At 41.4% G+C, this 20,899-nt stretch overlaps 3 protein-coding genes across 6 annotated transcripts; all 3 read left to right on the top strand.

The window, feature by feature from the left end:
- The first annotated feature begins 260 nt into the window (after positions 1–260).
- On the top strand, positions 261–5,474 carry LOC135678152 (12-oxophytodienoate reductase 7-like). The gene is made up of 5 exons (XM_065190615.1): positions 261–421; positions 649–789; positions 1,217–1,347; positions 2,563–2,748; positions 4,519–5,474. The coding sequence occupies exons 1-5, from the start codon at positions 360–362 to the stop codon at positions 5,172–5,174; spliced, it is 1,176 nt and encodes a 391-aa protein (XP_065046687.1). The 5' UTR covers positions 261–359; the 3' UTR covers positions 5,175–5,474.
- A 544-nt stretch (positions 5,475–6,018) lies between these two features.
- Positions 6,019–7,593, top strand: LOC135680084 (clathrin coat assembly protein AP180-like). The gene has a single exon (XM_065194076.1). It carries the CDS (start codon positions 6,019–6,021, stop codon positions 7,591–7,593), a length of 1,575 nt encoding a protein of 524 aa, XP_065050148.1.
- A 4,194-nt stretch (positions 7,594–11,787) lies between these two features.
- Positions 11,788–20,860, top strand: LOC135678149 (LRR receptor-like serine/threonine-protein kinase ER1). 4 transcript variants are annotated; one of them, XM_065190613.1, is made up of 27 exons: positions 11,788–12,407; positions 13,377–13,515; positions 13,670–13,741; positions 13,913–13,984; positions 14,226–14,297; positions 14,394–14,465; positions 14,539–14,610; positions 14,756–14,827; positions 14,910–14,981; positions 15,065–15,133; positions 15,271–15,342; positions 15,507–15,578; positions 16,042–16,113; positions 16,192–16,263; positions 16,341–16,412; positions 16,492–16,563; positions 17,162–17,233; positions 17,323–17,394; positions 17,463–17,534; positions 17,620–17,691; positions 17,793–17,861; positions 17,950–18,021; positions 18,219–18,292; positions 18,490–18,618; positions 18,922–19,269; positions 19,605–19,975; positions 20,274–20,860. In XM_065190613.1, the coding sequence occupies exons 1-27, from the start codon at positions 12,329–12,331 to the stop codon at positions 20,640–20,642; spliced, it is 2,943 nt and encodes a 980-aa protein (XP_065046685.1). In that variant the 5' UTR covers positions 11,788–12,328; the 3' UTR covers positions 20,643–20,860. The 4 variants fall into 4 exon arrangements, with proteins under 4 accessions (XP_065046685.1, XP_065046683.1, XP_065046684.1 ...); XM_065190611.1 differs by having other exon boundaries at positions 19,596–19,975; XM_065190612.1 differs by having other exon boundaries at positions 11,789–12,407; positions 18,487–18,618.
- The last annotated feature ends 39 nt before the right edge of the window (positions 20,861–20,899 follow it).

The raw sequence follows: 20,899 nt of genomic DNA, 5'->3' as shown, positions 1-20,899 counted from the left end.
TGTGGCTCGACTGGGACTGGGAGTTGGGCCCTCCACCGCCGACGCCACGACGTCGAGTCGGGGTCGCGCTTCCTGTGTCGCGGCCGAGCTACCGTCATAGCAGAAGAAAGCCCCCATTCGACAGCAGCCACTGGCCCCACGTGCATTGTTCTTTGTGGCCACCAATGGGATCACTTGATCCCGCGTTTCGTCCGGTGGACGGCCCCAGTATCGGGCCCGATCGAGTCCCTTGCCCCGTCCTCTCCACTTGCAGCTTCCAATGTTCTATTTATCTCCCCTCGCTCTTTCCCCACTGAAGAGAACTCCCGCTGCCTTTTCCGGTTCTTCCCCTCTCTCACCAGCTTTGGATATCCGGACCGATGACTCAACGACCGTCGCTCTTCTCACCTCACCAGATGGGCCGATTCCGTCTCTCCCACAGGTCAGCTCATCTCTCTCTCTCGATCCGAGTTCTCTTCCTGTAAAGTACCGGCAATGTTTCGAGAGGGGACGGGGGTAGTTATGTAAATTTGAAGCGAGGTTTCGGAGCTTACCTCAACCTGAGAGGAGGGAGAGAGCGGGGCCTTCTTCTGTTTACCGATATCGCCCTCGTCCCTTGGAAATATTGACATCGTTTCTATTTCTTTTTGTTGTTTGCCTCGGCCGCAGAGTGGTGTTGGCTCCGGTAACTAGGTGCCGGGCGACCGATGGGATCCCGCTGCCCGCCCACGTCGAGTATTACACGCAGAGGGCCACCGACGGAGGTTTCCTCATCACGGAGGGCACCGTAATTTCCCCCACCGGCGCAGGGTATTTTCGTCACCGGAACCCCTTTTACAGTTCAATTTAAACTTATATTAAATTGAGCCTTTTCTTTCGTTCAGTCACAACTATTACACTGGGGAGATTAGGGAATTCATGTGCATAGGTTCTTGATTTCTTCGCTTGGTGGTTGCCCTGATTATTCCTCAAAGGAAAAAGAAATCGCCTTTTTTTTTTTTTTGACAACAATAGAATGCATTAATTAGTATAAATTCAAAATGTCTCATTATAATAGCGTAATTACTGTCTTAGTTTCGGCATACTCAAAGATATACGACGTTGGTACTCCCAAAGTTGCGCCAGCTAGAATATGAGGATAGAGTAGAATTTTAGTATATCCTCAGCTGTGACCGGCCACATGCTGCAACCTTGTTTAATCATGAATGTTGTTGACATTCTTGTAATGTTGTCGAAGGTTCCCACGTTGCCCTGGAATATATACAAGGGAGCAGATAGATGCATGGAAGAAAGTTGTCGATGCTGTTCATGCCAAGGGAAGCATCATCTTTTGCCAGTTGTGGCATGTTGGTCGAGCATCCAATCAAAGTATGTATATGTCATTCTATCTCAAGTCTCGCTAACCAAGGATAGCAATCAAGATGAACCAAGTTACACTATCTCTTTTGTTTGTTAAAACATTGATCAATCATATTATATATATATATATATATATATATATATATATATATATATATATATATATATATATTATCTCTTGAAAGATTTACAGTTCATGTGACAATAGTGTTTTCAAGTAATATGCCATATCAAGTACGGTACGAGTGCATACTTCTTATTTTTGTAAAACGGAAAATTTAATTCATAAACTAAACGAGGTTAACAACAGGCACCACTCAGATCATAGTTACAAATCTGGGTGGCTCAGAAGGTAGAGATTCGATATTTGGCTAACCAAACAGTAACATGTTTAGCTTCCTCATAAATGGGCAATATCTTATAAGACTCCAAATTCTTTGGTGACAATTAAGAACCACTCCCTCCCTCTACAACATAGAGACAAATGAGCCATCAGTATTCATTTTAACCCAATGATGGAATGGAGGGTCCAATTTGACCCACTCTTTTGGTTGCAGTGCTGTTAATCTCTGATTATTTGCATGAGTTGCTTAAGTTGAGATTAGTTAAAGTTGTCTTGCACTTGCTAACCCACCTATTCATATGATAAATGCTGCAGATATTTTCCTGAAATGCAAATGAAAATTGTTTTTACTTCTGGAAGGCTTTAGAATTGTTATTATGGAAGGAGCTCTCACTAAGTCTGATTTTAGAAATTATAATGTAAAACACAATATGGTGTATGTTTGTTTGCTCCTGAAAACCATGCATATAAACATTATCTTGAACTCTGTTGAAGTACTAACAAAATAAATGTGAACATGCTTAGTGATGCACATGTTTTTCTAAGGTATAAAATTTTCCTGATTAACCAAATTAATGATACAAGCACATTTGTAGTTTTTATTTCCTATACCAAAAAGTACCTTTAAGCTTGTCTCAGTATCTTGTTTTTGAGTTGTCAATTCTTTTCATCATTGCACTGAAGAGAATTCAGATAATTTGTCTGCTCGATAGATGATAGTGGCGAGATGTAGTATATTGAAGCCATCAACATCAAACTATAAACGTCTTAGGTTCCTGTATAGCTATGTTTTTTCCATGCGGATTGATACAGGAAAATAAATCCAGTTGAACTCATCCTTCTTTTTCTGCCTGAATACTGATAGAATTTCCTTCTCACAGTATACCAACCAGGAGGTACTGCAGCTCCTATATCCTCCACTGATAAGCCAGTATCAGGGAGGTGGAAGATACTGATGCCTGATGGGAAATACGGTAGCTATGCCAGGCCCCGGAGGCTTGCCATTTCAGAGATACCAGTAATAGTGCAACACTATCGGCAAGCAGCCCTGAATGCAATTGAAGCAGGTATGTGACCAACCGCCCCACATTTCTGTAATGAATCTTTCCATAAATTAAAATCATTTTATTGATATGGTTTTCTGTCAATTAACTGTTGTCATGGCATGTTTCAATTTTTTTTAAAGAATTTATGATTTTTGTAAATCTAACATCTTTTAGGAAATAATATTTTTTTAATAAATTTTACACTGAATTCAGCATGCTTTTTGGAGCAAGGTTTTCTAGTTTTTTAAGTAGAGATAAAGCAAGTTATTAACACAGAGAGTTAAAATATTAGGATTTAAGACTAGCACTAGGGTTTTTTATTTCTGAAAAAGGTCAAACTTAAATCCAGATCCATTCAATACAAAACATCCAAGCAACTTAATTCACTGCAAAAATACTCAGCCTTCTAACCATCTAAATTATATATGGGTTTGCTACAATTCAAGACAATTACTAAATATTCCCCTGGAAATTTTAAAATGAACAGCTTCAACTGTACATCTTTTGCTTTCAAATAAATTATCTCAACACATTCCGTCAAGTGTAATATATGGCATTAGCAAATACACATTTCCTCCGTCTTTAGTGACTTCTTTCCCTAATGATCAACATTTGACTTCCATTGGAAGAGGTATGTAAATATGCAGCTGAAAAAGATATGTCCTCTGCATTCTCACAACTTTCATTGCAACATACTCATGGAAGTGGTAAAGTATTCTTTCTCCTCCAAAAACATTCCCTGTCAACAGGGAATGTTTTGGAGGAGAAATTCTGCACAACCAACCATAGGAAAATGGCACGTTTAAGCAACTGTCGAGGATACCAAACCATTTTATGCCACAACACATGCCAGCTAAATAAAGACTTTTATGTTTTCTAGTCCTTAATCTATTAGACTACCTCACAATTCCCAAAACATAAGGTTTTCTTCTCCATAACCATGTATCGAAAGGAAATTATAGCCTTCTTCAATTGTAAGTCCATATTCTTCTAGATTTCTGTGCAATTCCTGTAATTTAAGTGTTTTTCCCCCTATCCAGCTACTGTCAAAGGGGGTTTTTAATGCTCTAGATATTTTTCCTATGCAATTTCATTGCATGAATCAAGTCAGGATCACTTTGTTTCACTGAAACTGAAAATTGGCACTGATGTAGTTTTGCAAAGTCAAATTCCTTGATCTTTGGCATTATTATTATTTTTTTTTGCTGTTTGAAAGCTATTGAAGCAGAGTTTCCGAAGCCAAAACACACAACCATCTTCCCTTCCCATTTTGATTGCTCTCAGCCAAAACCCACTTGCTCCAAATTAAAGATTTTTGGATCACCAATTCCAAGTTAAAATTTATATCCCATTAGCTAAACACAGAAGCTTAAGGTCACTTTCGTAAAGTCCACTTTGATGGTCTTTTGGTGAAACAAATGAACCCAATGCATGATGACTGTAACCCCGAGCCACTTTTTAAGCTTTACATGCTACCTCGGAGCACTAATCCTCTATTTTTCGGTTTTTTTCAACTTCTAAAAGAAAATTTTCATTAGTAATTATGACCTTCTTTGGAAGCACAAGTAATATTTACTCCTTTTTATTATGTAATTGTGAAGCAAGAGATGGTTCTTTTCTGCACTGATAAATTATTGTCGTATTTCTTTGAGGAGTCCTATTTCTGAGACACCTTTCTCCAGTCTGACCACTATATTCTAAACATGCACAGCTTTTAAAACAATGCTTAGCTGTTGCGATGGAATACTTCGTCTCCATGTACTAACTTTTGCTCCATCAACGTATGCATAGGGTTCGATGGCGTCGAGATCCACGGGGCGCACGGTTACCTGATCGACCAGTTCCTCAAAGACGGCATCAACGACCGGACCGACGCCTACGGCGGCTCGCTCCAGAACCGGTGCCGGTTCCTTGTGGAAGTGACCCGGGCGGTGACCTCCGCCGTAGGGCCAGAACGGGTGGCCGTCCGCATCTCGCCCGCCATCGACCACCTCGACGCGTACGACTCGGACCCGCTCCGGCTGGGGCTGACCGTGATCGAGCAGCTCAACGCGCTTCAGCGGGAGTCCGGGGAGCGGCTCGCGTACCTGCACGTGACCCAGCCGCGGTACGTCGCGTACGGGCAGACGGAGTCAGGGCTGCAAGGTAGTGCGGAGGAGGAGAACCAGATGATGCGGGCGTTGCGGGAGGCGTACAACGGGAGCTTCATGTGCAGCGGGGGATTCACGCGGAAGCTGGCGGTGGCGGCGGTGGAGCAAGGCGACGCCGATCTGGTGTCCTTGGGCAGGCTCTTCATATCCAACCCGGACCTGGTGGAGCGGTTCAAGCTGGGCGCTCCCCTCAACAGGTACGTGAGGGCCACCTTCTACACTGCGGACCCCGTCGTGGGCTACACCGACTACCCCTTCCTCGGTCAGCAGCAGCAACAGCAGCGGTCGAAGCTGTGATACGGAGGCTCATCATCTAAATATATAATTAATGGAACGCTGTGGGGAGGAGGTGAAGTGCAGTAATGTATTATTCCGGGCATTCTATATCTGTATGTACTGCAGCGAAGCAGATGATGTCACGTATAAGGGCGTGTGATCGTAGAGTTTCTCCTCCATCGGAGTTCAAGCAGAGCCGTCGTCAGCATTCAAATAAGACTACCATTTGTGTACTACGTTGATTCGTAGAATAATCGTGTTGTTATGTGGATTTCACATGATCGTTTACTATGCATTTCAAATTTAGCTCTTCGGTTATCAGTCTGTTCCTGTCATCAGCTTGAACTCGGAGCCATCGATTCATTGGAGGTTCCAAATTAAATGTAGTAATAGTATGTGTTATGTTGATCTCAATCTACTTGGCAAATAATATCGTTAGTATGTACCTTAGCTTATAATTTCCTTGTTGCTGTTTTGCTTAGGATGTTTGGCTTAAGCGTAAAAACTATTCAAAACAACAAATTAGTTTGAGATACGAAATTTTATCTTCAATATAATAAATAAAAAGAAAGATAGATAATACGAAAACAAATTGTCATGATCCTCAGCAACCTTTTCGTTCACAACCTCTCCTACGATTTAGTCTGTCTCAGGAAAGATTGACCTCCGCATAAACTCTTCTTTCTTTAGAGTTTATTGACTCATCACCTCCTCTGTCTCATTACGTAACTCTCCCCGCACCAACCAAAGTTTTAGTAAACGGGTCGTGAGCCGTTACAAGACTGCTCAAGGCTTGGTGGGCCCCTTCCTCACCATCGAGAAAGAAATAGCTTGAACGCGAACTTGCCCGGGCTTCATACTCCCCATGGCCAGGGGTGAAGGAGAGAGTTCCGACGGGCAATCGTCTGCTGCCACCATGTCGAGCGTTTTCCGACAGGCCATCGGCGCCATCAAGGACCAGACCAGCATCAGCCTCGCCAAGTTCTCCGCGGGCTCCTCCGACATCGAGGTCGCCATCCTCAAGGCCACCTCCCACGACGAGGTCCCCATCGACGAGCGCAACCTAGCCGACGTCCTCCTCCTATCGGCGGCCTCCCCGTCCTCAGCTGCCACCTGCTTGCAGATCCTCTCCCGCCGTATCTCGCGCACCAGTAACTGGGTAGTCGCCCTCAAGTCCCTCGTCATCGTGTTCCGCTTGCTCTGCAACGGCGGCTCCCAGTTCATCCACGAAGCCCTCGCGGCTGGCGCCAGCTCCCGCCGCCTTCTCGACCTCTCCGCCTTCCGCGACCACTCCGCCGCCTCCAGTCCCTGGGACTACTCCGCCTTCGTCCGCACCTTCGCGGTCTACCTCGATGCCCGCCTCGAGTCGGATCTCCTCGGCAAGCTCAGCAACCTCGGGCGCCGTCCCTTCATGCCCGCCGACGTCTTCGCCAACATGAGGACCCCGTTGATCTTCGGACACATCGAACACTGGCAAAGGCTTCTCGACCGCGCGGTGGGCACACGACCGACCGGCCCCGCCAAGACCAACCGCCTGGTCCAGATCGCGCTCTTCTTGGTCGTCTGTGAGACGTTCAGCCTCTACCACGACATTTCCAACGGGCTGTCGATGTTGCTCGACAATTTCTTCCATCTGCAGCCTGAATCACGTCTCCAGACGTTGCATGCATGCATGAAGGCACGTAAGCAATTCGAAGAGCTCGATTCCTTCTACGATCTCTGCAAAAAGATCGGGGTCGGGAGGATGTCCGAGTACCCGTGCGTCCAAAAAATCTCAGTATCCCTGCTGAAAGCATTGGAAGATTTCCTCGAGAACGCGGCCCCAAATTCGCTCGGGACGTCTCCGATCACCAAGCCAAAGAATCCTCTCAAGCTGAAGCAGATGTTGAAGGATCAGCAATCGGATATGACGGGAGGTGGCAGCACATCGACGGGGGAGACGATAAGCGACGGGGAAACAGCAATGTCCGACCACCAAGACTGGCAGATTCAAGCGACCTCAACCAGCAGCAGCAGCAGCAGCAGCAATGGAGAAATTTGCATGGTTAACCGTCTACACCTGCTGGATGATAAACCAAAGACATCAAACGACTCGTCTGTCACGACGGCCAGCGTTAATCCTGTCCAAGGACCACGGCCCGTGATGCCATCAAAGAGCTCGCTCAGCTGGGACAATGCAGGTCAACCTGAGAGCTTTCACAATCCATTTCTCCATAGTGATGACGATAGAGGCTTAGTGATGAAATCGCCATCACCACCAACCTTGCTTCCACCTCCAAAGTTTTGCGGGAACAAAGCAAACAAAGAATTAGTATGTGAAGAGAAGGACGGTGCCCAGCCGTCAACTTCAGCGGCGCAGGGAACAGATGCTTCGATGAGGCAGCAACATATGTGGATGCAGCAGCAGAGCAATTCCATTTCCAACAGATTGTCATGTTAAATAGGAATATATTTATTCTGTTCTTAGACCAGCAGCATATGATTGCTATTCGCTATAGAGTAATAGGTGTTCCTGAGCGTCACGGATAGCATTTTAATGCATCAAACATGCGAAATAATTTGCAGTGATGATTCAAGTCAAGGGCAGATGTATATTTTGTTTTTAGAAATTGTTTGGAAAATGCCGAGAACAAAGAAATGTTAGGAAGCCGAGGCGACTACGTGAAACAATTCTGGAATTTAGATCACTACAAAAATTGGTCGACATCCATTTATTCTGATATTTATTTTCGACAGCAAAAGGATTTTATCAAAAATTAAAATATAAATGCATTTCGATTGACAAATATTTTGGTGTGGAAAAAAGAAGGTCGACTACATTCTCTGAAATGAGACGAGTTGTGGGTCAAAAAACATTCTATAAATTTGATAGTTATCTTATAGATGCGGTTACAAATCGCTTCATCATTTCTTAACTAAAACTTTGATCTGATCACTTGTTGCTCTCTCATCATCTTATCCTACGTTTGATCCTTGTCTTTGCAGTGGACAAAGTGAGCTTCACATGATGAACGCAAGCAAAGGTGATATCTTCGTACTTCTTTCTAATCTCCATCCTGAGGATAAAGCGGCATCCTATACATTCTAATGCAAAGTTTAGTCCGGCATTAGAACACCTTTATAATCATTTTGACGAAATAGTAATTTGGTAAAAATTTCTTTCTTACGCTTATGATTTTTATACTTTCAATTATCTTATATCATCAAATTTAGGTATTCAGAAAAAGCAAAAAAGGGTACCAGATTGCTCATGTACTCACCATTATGGCCATGGATTATTGCGTTTGTCCATATCTTTCACAGTGTTCATCAGACAAATCAAGCAAAAAGAGTAATGCTTCTTGAGACTGTTTATAACTATAGCACTGATATTACTGTAGCTTTTCTCCTGCTGCATGAGCATCGACTTGTAAGTTCACTGGACTGCTACTGCAAACTCAAAGCTAAAGCTCTTTAATTATGAGATTACACAAAACTATGTGATCTTGACTACCAAAATATAATACCCAAAGCCAAATCTTCCATAGACACACATAAGCACCATCTCACCACCACTAATAACAGCGTTCTACAACCCAAGAAATAGATTCTGGTTCTTTCCATGAATCAGAAAACTACATGTAGATGCTAGGGTTTCTTTCCTTCATAGCTGAATGACTCATCAACTTCTTTTTATGCTTAGGCCATCTGCCTGAACAGCAGCAAAAAAACTGCAAGGTGACCACTGTTCTGTATCACTGGATCAGGTCCATTCAGTAACTCTACCACAGAAATGGTGTCGTTTGACCCGCAAGGTGACAAAATCTGACACACAAGAAAACGAATCCAGCATAAAATTTAACCCGCATCTGACATGCTTCAATGGCATACAACAAAACATGATTCCTGGCACTCCTACTGGAAAGAAGTCACAATTAGCCATTTGGTATCCTTATCGACCGCTAACAAATATGAACATATAATATATATGCTAACTGTGGATAACTTCAAATGTTTAGTGACAGGTTGATATATATCATTGGAGGAAACTATTCTTTTAGGCATTGGCTATTCTCTGAAGTACTTAATCATAATTCTGTCGTGAGAGTTAGGAGCGAGGATAACATTATTGGAAGGTCCACGATGATTCATGTCGATGGTTCGGACCGGAATGGCATTTGATAAACAGCAAACAAACAACTACAGCGTGTTTTGGACAGTCATGAGATCATGTTCTTATCATGACAAGAGAAGATAAAGCTTGTTACAATGTTACTAGCTAGAAGAAAAATATATATGTATATATATACGCCATCTCGGATCCAGAGGATCGCCTTCCTTCACGGCTTATCGTCCGAACATTTGGTTCGATCGAATGCTACCTGCTTGCGTTTCTGACACACCAATTCCATCATCACACTTGACAATGGACTTCTGTGCTCCTATACTGTGACGAACAGTGCACGAAAAAAGATGATAAGGTTGGGTTAGTTCTCTGAGGCAGCAATAACAAACCTTTCTACTGAACTGTTGGATCCTGTTTGTGTGGGTGGCGTCCTTCGCAGATTATTGTCCTCTGGGCATGCACCAACCGATTCTAAGACTGTGTCGATGCGACCTCAACCAGCTAATCCGAAGATGGAACAGTTGAGATGTCGCCTCGCACGTCGGCATGCATGCACACAAGTTCTTAGAATGGCTTTACAGTGTTACATTTCATGATCCACGGAAAATAATTAGCACAGCAACACTTCAACTACAAAGTTCATGGCTTGCCCGTCGACCTACCTGACTTGCGTGGGGCCGTCGATCCAGGCAATCACTGTACAGGTAGCCGCGAAGGGTATAGTATATCTGAATTTAATCGGCCAAATAACATTATGATTAGTGAGAATGTTGTGTACTTTCCTCACCTACTTACGGCACATAGACCTAGCTGTCGGGCCAACGCTGCATCCAATCGAGAGAGAGAGAAGCGCCCTTGGTTTAAACGAGCTGACAAAACCTAAAATTGGGCGAAGAAGAGTTACAGAGGCGAGAAAAGAGAGAGAAGAGGAGGGAAGAGAGATGGGGGTAAAAGAAGACATTAATGTTAGGCGGTGGCGGACCTCAATGTGGGTGTCAGACTGAAAAGGACTTTGTACTACCAAAGCGCTGCTTTCGGACCCAAAACCAAAGCGCACAGAGAGAGAGAGAGAGAGAGAGAGAGAGAGAGAGAGAGGGAGAGAGATGGGGGAAGGCATCATCGGCTCAGAGTCTGAGCTCTTGCTGATGCCATGCAAAAAAGATAACTGCTATCAGACACCCAATATTATTACACCCCCCTCCCCGTCGCTGCCACCCTCTGCCTCCGGTAATAATGGATTCTTGTCAGAAGTCGAGCTGGGCGAGGACCCCACCTCCTAGTCCATGACGTCAGATAAAGCTGGCCGGGGATCGGAGCTGTCCTTTTACCATACCTCTCTTAGATTCACTCAGAATCGTACCTTCATCTTGGTTGGCCATATCTATGAGGAACCTCGCCGTGTTCCTACCTGCCGCCGCTGGGTAATTCGTGTACGAGTGGGTGGAAGTAAGTTCGCTGTGTCGATTGATGCGGATCGCTGCGGATTTACCCGAGAAGGGTAGGGAGCGCAGTAACGGTGGGAAACACTTTGCGGTCCTGTTAAAGAAAACAGGAAACATTCCTCGGGCAACAACACATCCACGAAGAGGACCCGTAGCTTTCTTCCCTGTTTCTTTTTCTTTGTTTCTTCGCTCTCGATTTCCAGTTCCATAAGATTCTTATCGGTGAAAAAAAAACAAAAAGAAACACAATAATAGAGAATAAATGTCAACCGCGTGAAGTTGCCCTATATGATTCTTGCATTGTATGGCTTAAAATCATTTCACAGAAGTTGAGAAGTTGATTTTAATTATGGAAACAATATTTTTTTGATCGATTGCTTTATCCAAGAAATGCGATAATTATAAAAAAATAAAAGAATATTTTTATATTTTTATTTTTAAATTTTATAATATATTCTATGATCATCTATCAAAATAAATTTATGATAAATATAAATTATAAATATATTGTCAAGATTAATTAGGTATAAGAATTATCTATTAAATTAAATTAAAAAGTTTGTATATATTAAGAACAACAAACACCTCATGGAAAAAAAGAACTGTCTTGAGAAGATTAGTAAATCATTGATTGCTTGGACATGGTCTGAGATGGGTGTCAGGGGGCTGCATGTGAGGCCACTCCAATGATCAAACTGGAAGCAAAAATATCATGCATGATCATACAATTGGACTGGAGAAATTACTGCAAAGATCATATTAAAAAAAATATATATATTTTTTTATCATCCTAAATGGAGTTCTCTAAGTTCAATTTTTAAGATATTTAATGTATAATTTTACGGCTACAATATCTCACTTGGGTTTGCATTATTGTGTTGATCGAAACTGCACATCACATGGCACCCCAGACAATGGACTGAACCAGTAGGGATAAGAGGGAGAGAGAGAGAGAGAGAGAGAGAGAGAGAGGAACATAATTGTACCATCAAATAATATAAATGGTCATAAAAATCACAAGAAAAATGGAGGTAAAAGGAGCTCCTCTGTCACCTCTGCTGCCCTCTCCATATGCCTTCACGAACCTTTATCTCTCTATCTCTCTCTTTCTCTCTCTGGTACGCTCATTTCTCTCTCTTCCCTCATTTTTCTCTTATCACTAGAGTGACAGATAGAGAGAGAGAGAGAGAGAGAGAGAGAGAGAGAGGTGAACTGCATTTAGAGACGCTGCAAGAATGATGTGACCCATCGAGCTACCACTTCGTGATCCACATCTCTCTCTATCTCTCTGATATGAAATCCCCCTCTCGCTCCTTCACTCTCTAAGTTTCTCTCTGTGGCAGTAAGTAGGGGAGGCTGCATCACATTTCACTATGATGGAATAGAAGGAGAACCAAAAAGAACAGCTCCTCCACCTCCCTTCCCCCCTCTCCCCCCTCCTCCTCCTCCTCCTCCTCCTCCCACTTCCATTGCACTTCGTAACTTCCCGTCGCATGTAGCGCAGCTTCTGGCACGAAAGGTCAGATCTTGGATTCTCCCTCGCGGAGGTGTCGGGTGGCCGATGAGTTCTTTTGGGTGTCTGGCTTTCTTTCGAGCGTCACAAGGCAGCGAGTAAGCGGGCGGTGGCCATGGCCGTGTGGTGGAGAGGGATTGTGAGCTTGGTTCTCCTTGGATCTTTGAGCTGCGTCTGTGGCGACACGAGCGAAGGTAACCTGACGACCCGACTAAAGTTGGGATTTTTATATTTGTGTGTGTATATATATATATATATATATCCAAGAGAAGGAATGAGATGAGGGCTATCCATCTTTGGTTCTCGCGCATCCGCTCCTATTTTTCTATTCTGTGCTCTGTTCAAGGATAGATTAGCTTCTCTTGATATTTTATTGTGACGAAAGTACACTTTTTGGCTCTATAGCTTCTTGTATCTGCTTCTTGTTCCACTTCAATTGTTTATGGTGCCAAGAATCCTGTTCTTTTAACCGTCATCTCCCACGCTTTTGCTTCCTAGGTTCTGTTCTCATACTCTGTTCAGCCTAGATTTGGTTTCGTGGTTTTAAAGAGGAAAAAAGGTCCTCTTCTTCAAATAAATATTGTTCTTCTTCCATATTTGTCCTTTCACTTCCTTTTTCTGCATCCGGTTCTTCCAATCCAATGATCTCCATCAGCAAACACCGTATCTCACCTCATTAGTATTGGGGAAAAAAACTCTTTCTTGCATAAAGTTTTTGGGTTCTTTTGAGCTGAAATTTTCTTATCTTTCTTGATTGTGTCGTCTTTCCATCCTCACATATATCCCACTTTTGTTCTCTTTCCCACTTATTTTTGTTGCGAGTTCACTTCTACTACATTTTTCACTCACTTTCTCCATTGGGCATGCAAGAATGGCTACAGATTTGGAGATCCTGAAACCAGCTGCAGAAGCATATTGATCTGCTAGCATAGCATTCTTTTAGAAACACAGTTAATGAAGCAAAGAGATTCTCTTTCATATACTATATCATAGCATATTTTATCTTGTTTGTTCTCTGGGGTTCATGGTTTTTGTCACTGTTGTAACATCAGTGCATTTTTCACTCTATTTCTGGTCCAACGTTTGTGAGCAGAATGGTGGGAAGTTAGAACTATAAGCGAGTTGAGATGATTGTCTTCACCATTCCATTTCTTTCTCTTAAGGTGCGACATTGGTGGATATCAAGAAGTCATTTCGCAATGTGGACAATGTTTTATATGATTGGGCGGATGATCCATCTTCCGACCACTGCTCATGGCGAGGGGTCATCTGCGACAACGTGACCTTCAGTGTAGTTGCACTGTAAGATCGTTGCTTTGCTGAATATAAGCTCACATTTTGTCACACACCTCGTTGGCCACAAGGGTTCAGATTCTAGTTCTTTCCTAAGTCATGGCATTTGATGGATTTTTCTTTTCTTTTGTCCTTTTATTTCATTTGTGCTGCGGAAGTTCAGTAATCTATCAGGGTTAAATCTTGATGGGGAGATATCTCCAGCGATCGGAAATCTGAAGGCCCTTGTTTCCATGTAAGATCATAGGCCCCTCTTTTTTTCATTGTCGGTTTACTATTTCTGTATGTGATATGAACGCAGATGTGGATAATGTGTGGACATCTGTCACTTTCACATGTTTTTGGTGCTTATCTCTTGATATCCTGTAAGTTTGCTGATCTTTTTTTCTTGATGGTGGTTGGACAGCGACTTGAAGGCAAATCGATTGTCTGGACAGATCCCAGATGAAATTGGTGCTTGTTCTTCATTGAAAACACTGTAAGTCTGATTTATAAAGTAATCTTTTTGTCCATGTTTAATGAATGTAAGCCATAATGAAGCTTAATCAGGTTGTCAATGACGTTATGACTGCATTTTAGAAGGCAAGGACATAGCAATGGTTGGTGTATCATTAACACCAAGTTGTTCTAGTGTGAACTGTATTTAGGGTGAACTGTTGGTTAGCAATAATCAAATAGCTTCATAGTGCTAAACATTCTTGTTTTTGAATGATTATCAGGGACTTATCCTACAACAGTATCTATGGGGACATACCTTTTTCGGTATCAAAGTTGAAGCAATTGGAAAATTTGTACGCCCTCTTTGAAGCTAAAATAATGTTCTAAAGTACGTCGATGATTACTGTACTAACAATTCCTGTGCCAATAATTACTGCTTCATCTTTCAGGATCTTGAAAAACAATCAGTTGATTGGGCCTATTCCTTCAACACTATCACAAATTCCAAACTTGAAGATACTGTGAGCACTGTCACTAAATTATTTGCCTTTCTTTATCAACTAATTTTATTTGTATCACTGTTTGCATACCCAGGGACCTCGCACAAAATAAGTTGAGTGGGGAGATACCTAGGCTCATATACTGGAATGAAGTATTACAGTACTTGTAAGTTATCTCAGCCTTTGTATTTTCTCGAAACAAGTTTTGTTTCTCGATAGATTTAGCGAAATGTCATACTAGTAATCAAGGCATGCAGTTAATTTTTTTAAAGAAATTGTACTCATAAATCTTCATTAACCTTTGTTATTAGGGGTTTACGGGGGAATAACTTGGAGGGGAATTTATCTCCAGACATGTGCCAGCTGACTGGATTGTGGTTCTTGTAAGTCTCCTCTTTCATTTTCAATGGTGCGTTTGGGTATTTGTTTACATGCTTAGGCCTAATGAACAATGTGCTCCCACAGTGATGTGAAGAACAATAGCTTGACTGGCAACATACCTGAGAATATTGGAAACTGTACCAGTTTTCAGGTTTTGTACGTACAGGAGCCATTCTTGTGTATAATGCAGCAAACTTGTCGTTTGATATTTCTTTCTGACTACTGATGTTCATTTTCAGGGATTTATCGTACAATCAGCTTACTGGAGAAATTCCTTTTAATATTGGATTTTTGCAAGTTGCTACATTGTAAGTGGCAAGAATCTTTTTAATTTTAAATTTATTATGATGATGATATACACCGACTTTAGCAATTTGTCTAGAACCTTCAACCTTGCTTTAATTTCAATATTTAGCAAGAGTGTTCTCTTTTTCATGCATTTCAGGTCCTTGCAAGGGAACAAGTTTTCTGGGCCTATTCCACCTGTGATTGGTTTGATGCAAGCCCTTGCAGTGTTGTATGTTAATTCATGAACAACTTCTCTACTTGCCTTTTGTTTTATGTCAACATTAGTATGAGACTGTTACCATGTTTTATAGGAATCATGCTGTTTCTGGGGTAAATATAACTGTTAATAACCAAAGAGAACAGGGTTTTATCATTTTTGCTCTTATGCTGCAGAGATTTGAGTTGTAATCTTCTCAGTGGGCCAATTCCTCCAATTTTGGGCAACTTGACATATACTGAGAAATTGTAAGTCTGTAATGCATAAGTGGTTTGATTTGCTAGATACAAAATTGCTTTATTTTATGAGTTGCTTTTACTGTGTCATGCTAAACTAGGTTGATGTTTGCTACAACATTGTTGTTTGTTGGTAATAAACTCTCTTTGCCTCCTCTTTTATAGTATTTTTCCTAAGTCAGAAAGAACATGTCATGAGAACCCAAACAAATGACGACTATAATGGCATCTGACTGAATTTTAAAATCCTTTTGAAGTGATTAAACTGCAGGGTGGTTTTTAAGATTTTAAAAAATGCTTTACTATTAGGTCAGAGGGATGTTCTGATCAATGGCATTTGATTAAAAGTGCTTATACAAAGCATATTGGCCTAACATGGTTAAAAGCATATGGTTAAAATTTTATTTCTATGTTGTTTCAGTATCATTGTTCTTTTAAGTCTTGTCATATGAAACTATTAATATCTGTTTCATAGGTATCTGCAAGGGAACAAGTTGACAGGATCCATCCCACCAGAGCTTGGTAACATGACAAGGCTTCACTATTTGTAAGAGGCGATCTTCTCTATTTGTTTTTACTTCTGGAATATATGCTACTTCAACATCTTACCAAAAGTTTTATGCAGGGAGTTGAATGATAATCAGCTCTCTGGTCTCATTCCACCAGAACTTGGGAAACTCACAGACTTGTTTGATCTGTATGCATTTTCTGAAATTATAGGCTATTCTTGTCTTTTAAGGATGCGATGCTTATGGTCATTCCAATTTCTTGCAGAAACATAGCAAACAACAACTTTGAAGGGCCTATTCCAGAAAACCTGAGCTCATGTGTGAATCTCAACAGTTTGTAAGAACGATTAACTGCTGCTTGTCCATAATCGACTATTGTCGTTAATGATGTTGCTCATTCATTGATCCATCTACAGCAATGCACATGGAAATAAGTTAAATGGAACCATTCCACTTGCTTTCAAGAAGCTCGAGAGCATGACATACCTGTAAGTTGTCTTTACTTTCTGATGCGTATAGGCCTTCCTGCGATGCTGTTCGTGTGCATTTGTAGTAATGTGAGCTGACTTTTATCAGCCTTTGTGAGTTACAGAATCTTTACAAATTTATTTGTATTCATATCGACTTTGTTGAATGCTTTATTTAACATAGTTGACTCACATGGAATAGGTGCCTTGTGATTATGAACTCAAGCAGGACATCATATGTACCGACCAAGAAAGAGTAATTAATGCATACAACACGATTTAGTTTGTTACTCCATATCTAAAGATACTCTGCACACTCATCTCAACATGTCATCTATTTTGACAAATTTGTAGTTAACACCTCATTTGTTGATGCCATGCTTATATTCCAAGATTTTGTCCTTGCAATTCTCTAGGCACACTGCACCCTGTAAAACATTAATTGATTATATGGCCCTTAGGTTGTTCTATGGTAACCTGCTTTGTGGAACTTTCTACTTCTTGGAGCTTTTTGAATTGGCATTGAATTGGTTTTAATTTGATTTTGTGTATATTATTCAACCAACTAATAATGGACTATCAGGGCTTCTCATGATTGAGTGCCTCTTTTTTTATGCAGGAATCTCTCATCAAACAGATTAAAGGGATCTATCCCTATCGAGTTATCAAGAATTAGTAATCTGGACACTCTGTATGTTTACTCATAAAAGCCTCAATAATGTTTTTTGCATGCTACTTTTTGAATTTCTATCATAAAAAGATTAAACAATTATTCTGCAGTGATATATCATGCAATGAAATCAACGGCCCTATTCCTTCCTCTGTTGGTGGTTTAGAACACCTTTTGAAACTGTGAGTTCTACCATCATTAGCATTTCTCATCTTTCTTTTTGTCTGACTTTCTTGTCAATATATTCTAGAAATCTTAGCAACAATAAACTTGTTGGTAACATACCTGCTGAATTTGGAAACCTGAGGAGTATCATGGAGATGTAAGATTCTGTAACTTAGTGTTGAAAATATTTTGATAAAGAGTATCAGCACTACAATAAACTCTACTAAACTTGTGAATTTCAGTGATTTGTCGAGCAATGACCTCTCAGGTCCGATTCCTCAGGAACTTGGACTGCTTCAAAATCTGATCACATTGTAAGACTGCTCAAGTAATTAAGTTGATGTTACTCATGCCAAATTTTGACGATAAGCAAGTTAACCTTTTCTTTTGTCACTCTTGAATGTTAACCTTGCAGAAAATTGGAAAGCAACAATTTATCGGGTGACATAACGACTCTCACTAGCTGCTTTAGTCTTGTTATACTGTAAGTTGATTTATGAGCTGAGTTTCCAATTAGTTGTAACTGAAAAAATAGTTGTTTAACATTACAATGACTCTGCAATGCCAAACAGGAATGTATCCTACAACAGTTTTGCTGGTGATGTTCCAACTAGCAACAACTTCTCACGATTTTCTCCTGACAGGTGTGGAGCTAAACACCACCAACATTTATTATCAATACTTTGTGCTTAGCAAACGACACATCTATTGCAAGAAACCATGTTTATCAAATCCATTTAGATTATTTTACTTGTGCATATTAAACAAAGATCCTCCAGTCTATACTTGCTTTGTAATAACTATGCTACTTGTGTTCTGAATTTGTCCTTTTCTTGTACAGTTTCGTAGGAAATCCTAGTCTTTGTGGCTATTGGCTAAGCTCTCAATGTCATTCCTCCCATTCACCACAGAGAGGTATCACTTGGCTTCTGCTATCTTCTTGCTGGTTGTTTTGACTGGGTTCTATATTGCTGTTACCCTTTCAGACCTTTGTAAATACATATTACTTGGCCTTGCTACGTAGTTCTATCATTAGTGTTAAATGAAACTATTTTCTAGATAAGTTGATACAAGGAAATTATCATAGTTTTTCACTGTCTTGTGTGCAGCAGCTTCAGTTTCTAAAGCTGCCATTTGGGGCATTGCCTTGGGCGCTCTCTTAATCCTTTTGGTGGTCTTAGTGGCAGCTTGTCGACCACATAAACCTCCTCCCTTTCCAGATGGCTCAATAAACAAACCAGGTAGTCCATGAGACATCTAGTAAAACTTGCGGTAATATTGTTTGCTTTCTGTGGCCTTTTTCTTGCGGAAACCTACTCTTGACGTAAAAAAATTGCATGTATTAATTATAGTTTATGCTCATTTATATGCTAACTAGGTAGCATTTTTGATCAATTTTTAGTCTTTTTGATGACAACTGGATTTTAGTAAAACATATGTTGATAAATAAATATTTGCAGAACTTATTTTCTGGCATAGTTTCCTTTTTCTGTTTTGTTGTAGTAGGTTGCTCCTTTTCTGATGACCTTCACATGATGTTGCAGTTAACAATATCTCACCGAAGCTGGTGATCCTTCATATGAACATGGCTCTTCATGTATATGAAGACATTATGAGAATGACTGAAAATCTTAGTGAGAAGTACATTATTGGTTATGGAGCATCGAGCACTGTATACAAATGTGTGTTGAAGAACTGCAAGCCGGTGGCTATCAAGAGGCTTTATTCTCACTATCCGCATAACTTGAAGGAATTCGAGACTGAGCTGGAGACTGTAGGGAGCATCAAACATCGAAATCTGGTTAGCCTCCAAGGATACTCCTTGTCCCCATTTGGCAACCTCCTTTTCTATGACTACATGGAGAATGGCAGCCTATGGGATCTTCTACATGGTACGCTTGCCTCAAGAAACCTGCCTCAGCTTTTAATGAAATTCTTATTATTAGAAATGCCTCCTGTTGGATGTTGAAGGGTTCTCATATTCATATATATTAGTAAATCATTTTTTAAGCAAAGTTTAACATGCCCAAAGGAAACATCCTGCAATGTTTCTCCTTGTGTTTGCATGTTAGTCGCTGGGGGGAAGACAATCAATGTCTGCAGTTTATGCATGTAATAATTTCTCCATAGGCTTTACAGACTCCAGTAAAATATTATGCTGCTGCATCGTAGTCTTATCGGATGCCACTTCTAAATTCTTAGAAAGTTGCTTTATTAGCTGCTGCAGGCCCTACAAAAAAGAAAAAGCTAGAATGGGACGCACGACTGCGGATTGCACTTGGTGCAGCACAAGGACTGGCCTACCTTCACCATGATTGCAGTCCTCGCATCATCCACAGGGATGTTAAGTCTTCAAACATACTGTTGGACAAAGATTACGAGGCCCATCTCACAGATTTTGGCATTGCAAAGAGCCTTTGTGTCTCCAAGACCCATACCTCCACCTATGTCATGGGTACTATCGGATACATCGATCCTGAGTATGCCCGAACTTCCCGATTGAATGAGAAATCTGATGTTTACAGCTTTGGCATTGTCCTGCTTGAGCTCCTGACCGGAAGGAAACCGGTGGATAACGAGTCCAATCTTCATCAGCTGGTAACTTACTGATGCTTGCGCCTTATTAAACTGCATACTTGTGTAGTGACCTGCTTGAAGCCAAATATACTCATGCTAATGACTTAATTTGTCACTTTGTGATATTTCAATGTATACTTAACATGTAGGACCTCTCTGGGACCAGAAGCTAGCCTTTATCCCTTTTTTGTTGCATGCAAATCATGAAGTCTATATTCATTGCTAATGGTTGCTAAATATACAAGTGTTAGTTTTCTGTAGCAATAGTATAATGCTGCGATAAACAAGCAATTGTTGATATGGATCAACTTTGTGACAGATCCTATCGAAGGCTGCAAACAATGCTGTCATGGAGACAGTGGATCCAGAAATCTCCTCAACATGTAAAGATCTTGGGGATGTAAAGAAGGTATTCCAGTTGGCCCTCCTCTGCACAAAGAGGCAGCCGTCAGATCGTCCGACCATGCACGAGGTGAGCCGCGTGCTGGGATGCCTCGTCCAACCTAGCCCGACGCCAAAGCAGCCGCAGTCGCATGGGCTGACACAGCCCCCCTCAGTGCCCAGCTACATCGACGAGTACGCCAACCTCAAGAACCCCAACATGCTGGACTGTGCCACCTCGCTCAGCACGTCGGACGGCCAACTCTTCCTCAAGTTTGGCGAGGTGATATCGCAGAACTCTGAGTAAACCTTGTAGACACCGTATTTTGACACAGGCAGCAGCCTCAATTCAGGTGTTCTAAAGAGCTCAAAGAGAGTGTTGCCGTGGAAAATGTAGATGTGATGCTTTGTTTTGTCAGTAGTGGATCATGTGAACTGTCTTGATGAGTTCTGGATACAGTGGCAGTTGTTGTTGCTGCTGCATTAGAAGATGAGGCAATCAATCAAGTGTGGTGTGGTGGGCCATGTGTTGTGTGTGCCTTAGCTCTCTACGGTACGAGTTGT

The sequence above is a fragment of the Musa acuminata genome, chromosome BXJ1-7, assembly GCF_036884655.1.
Source record: "Musa acuminata AAA Group cultivar baxijiao chromosome BXJ1-7, Cavendish_Baxijiao_AAA, whole genome shotgun sequence".
Taxonomy (NCBI): Eukaryota; Viridiplantae; Streptophyta; class Magnoliopsida; order Zingiberales; family Musaceae; genus Musa; species Musa acuminata.
Note: the sequence above shows the minus strand (reverse complement) of the source record. Positions and strands in the feature narration are given on the sequence as shown.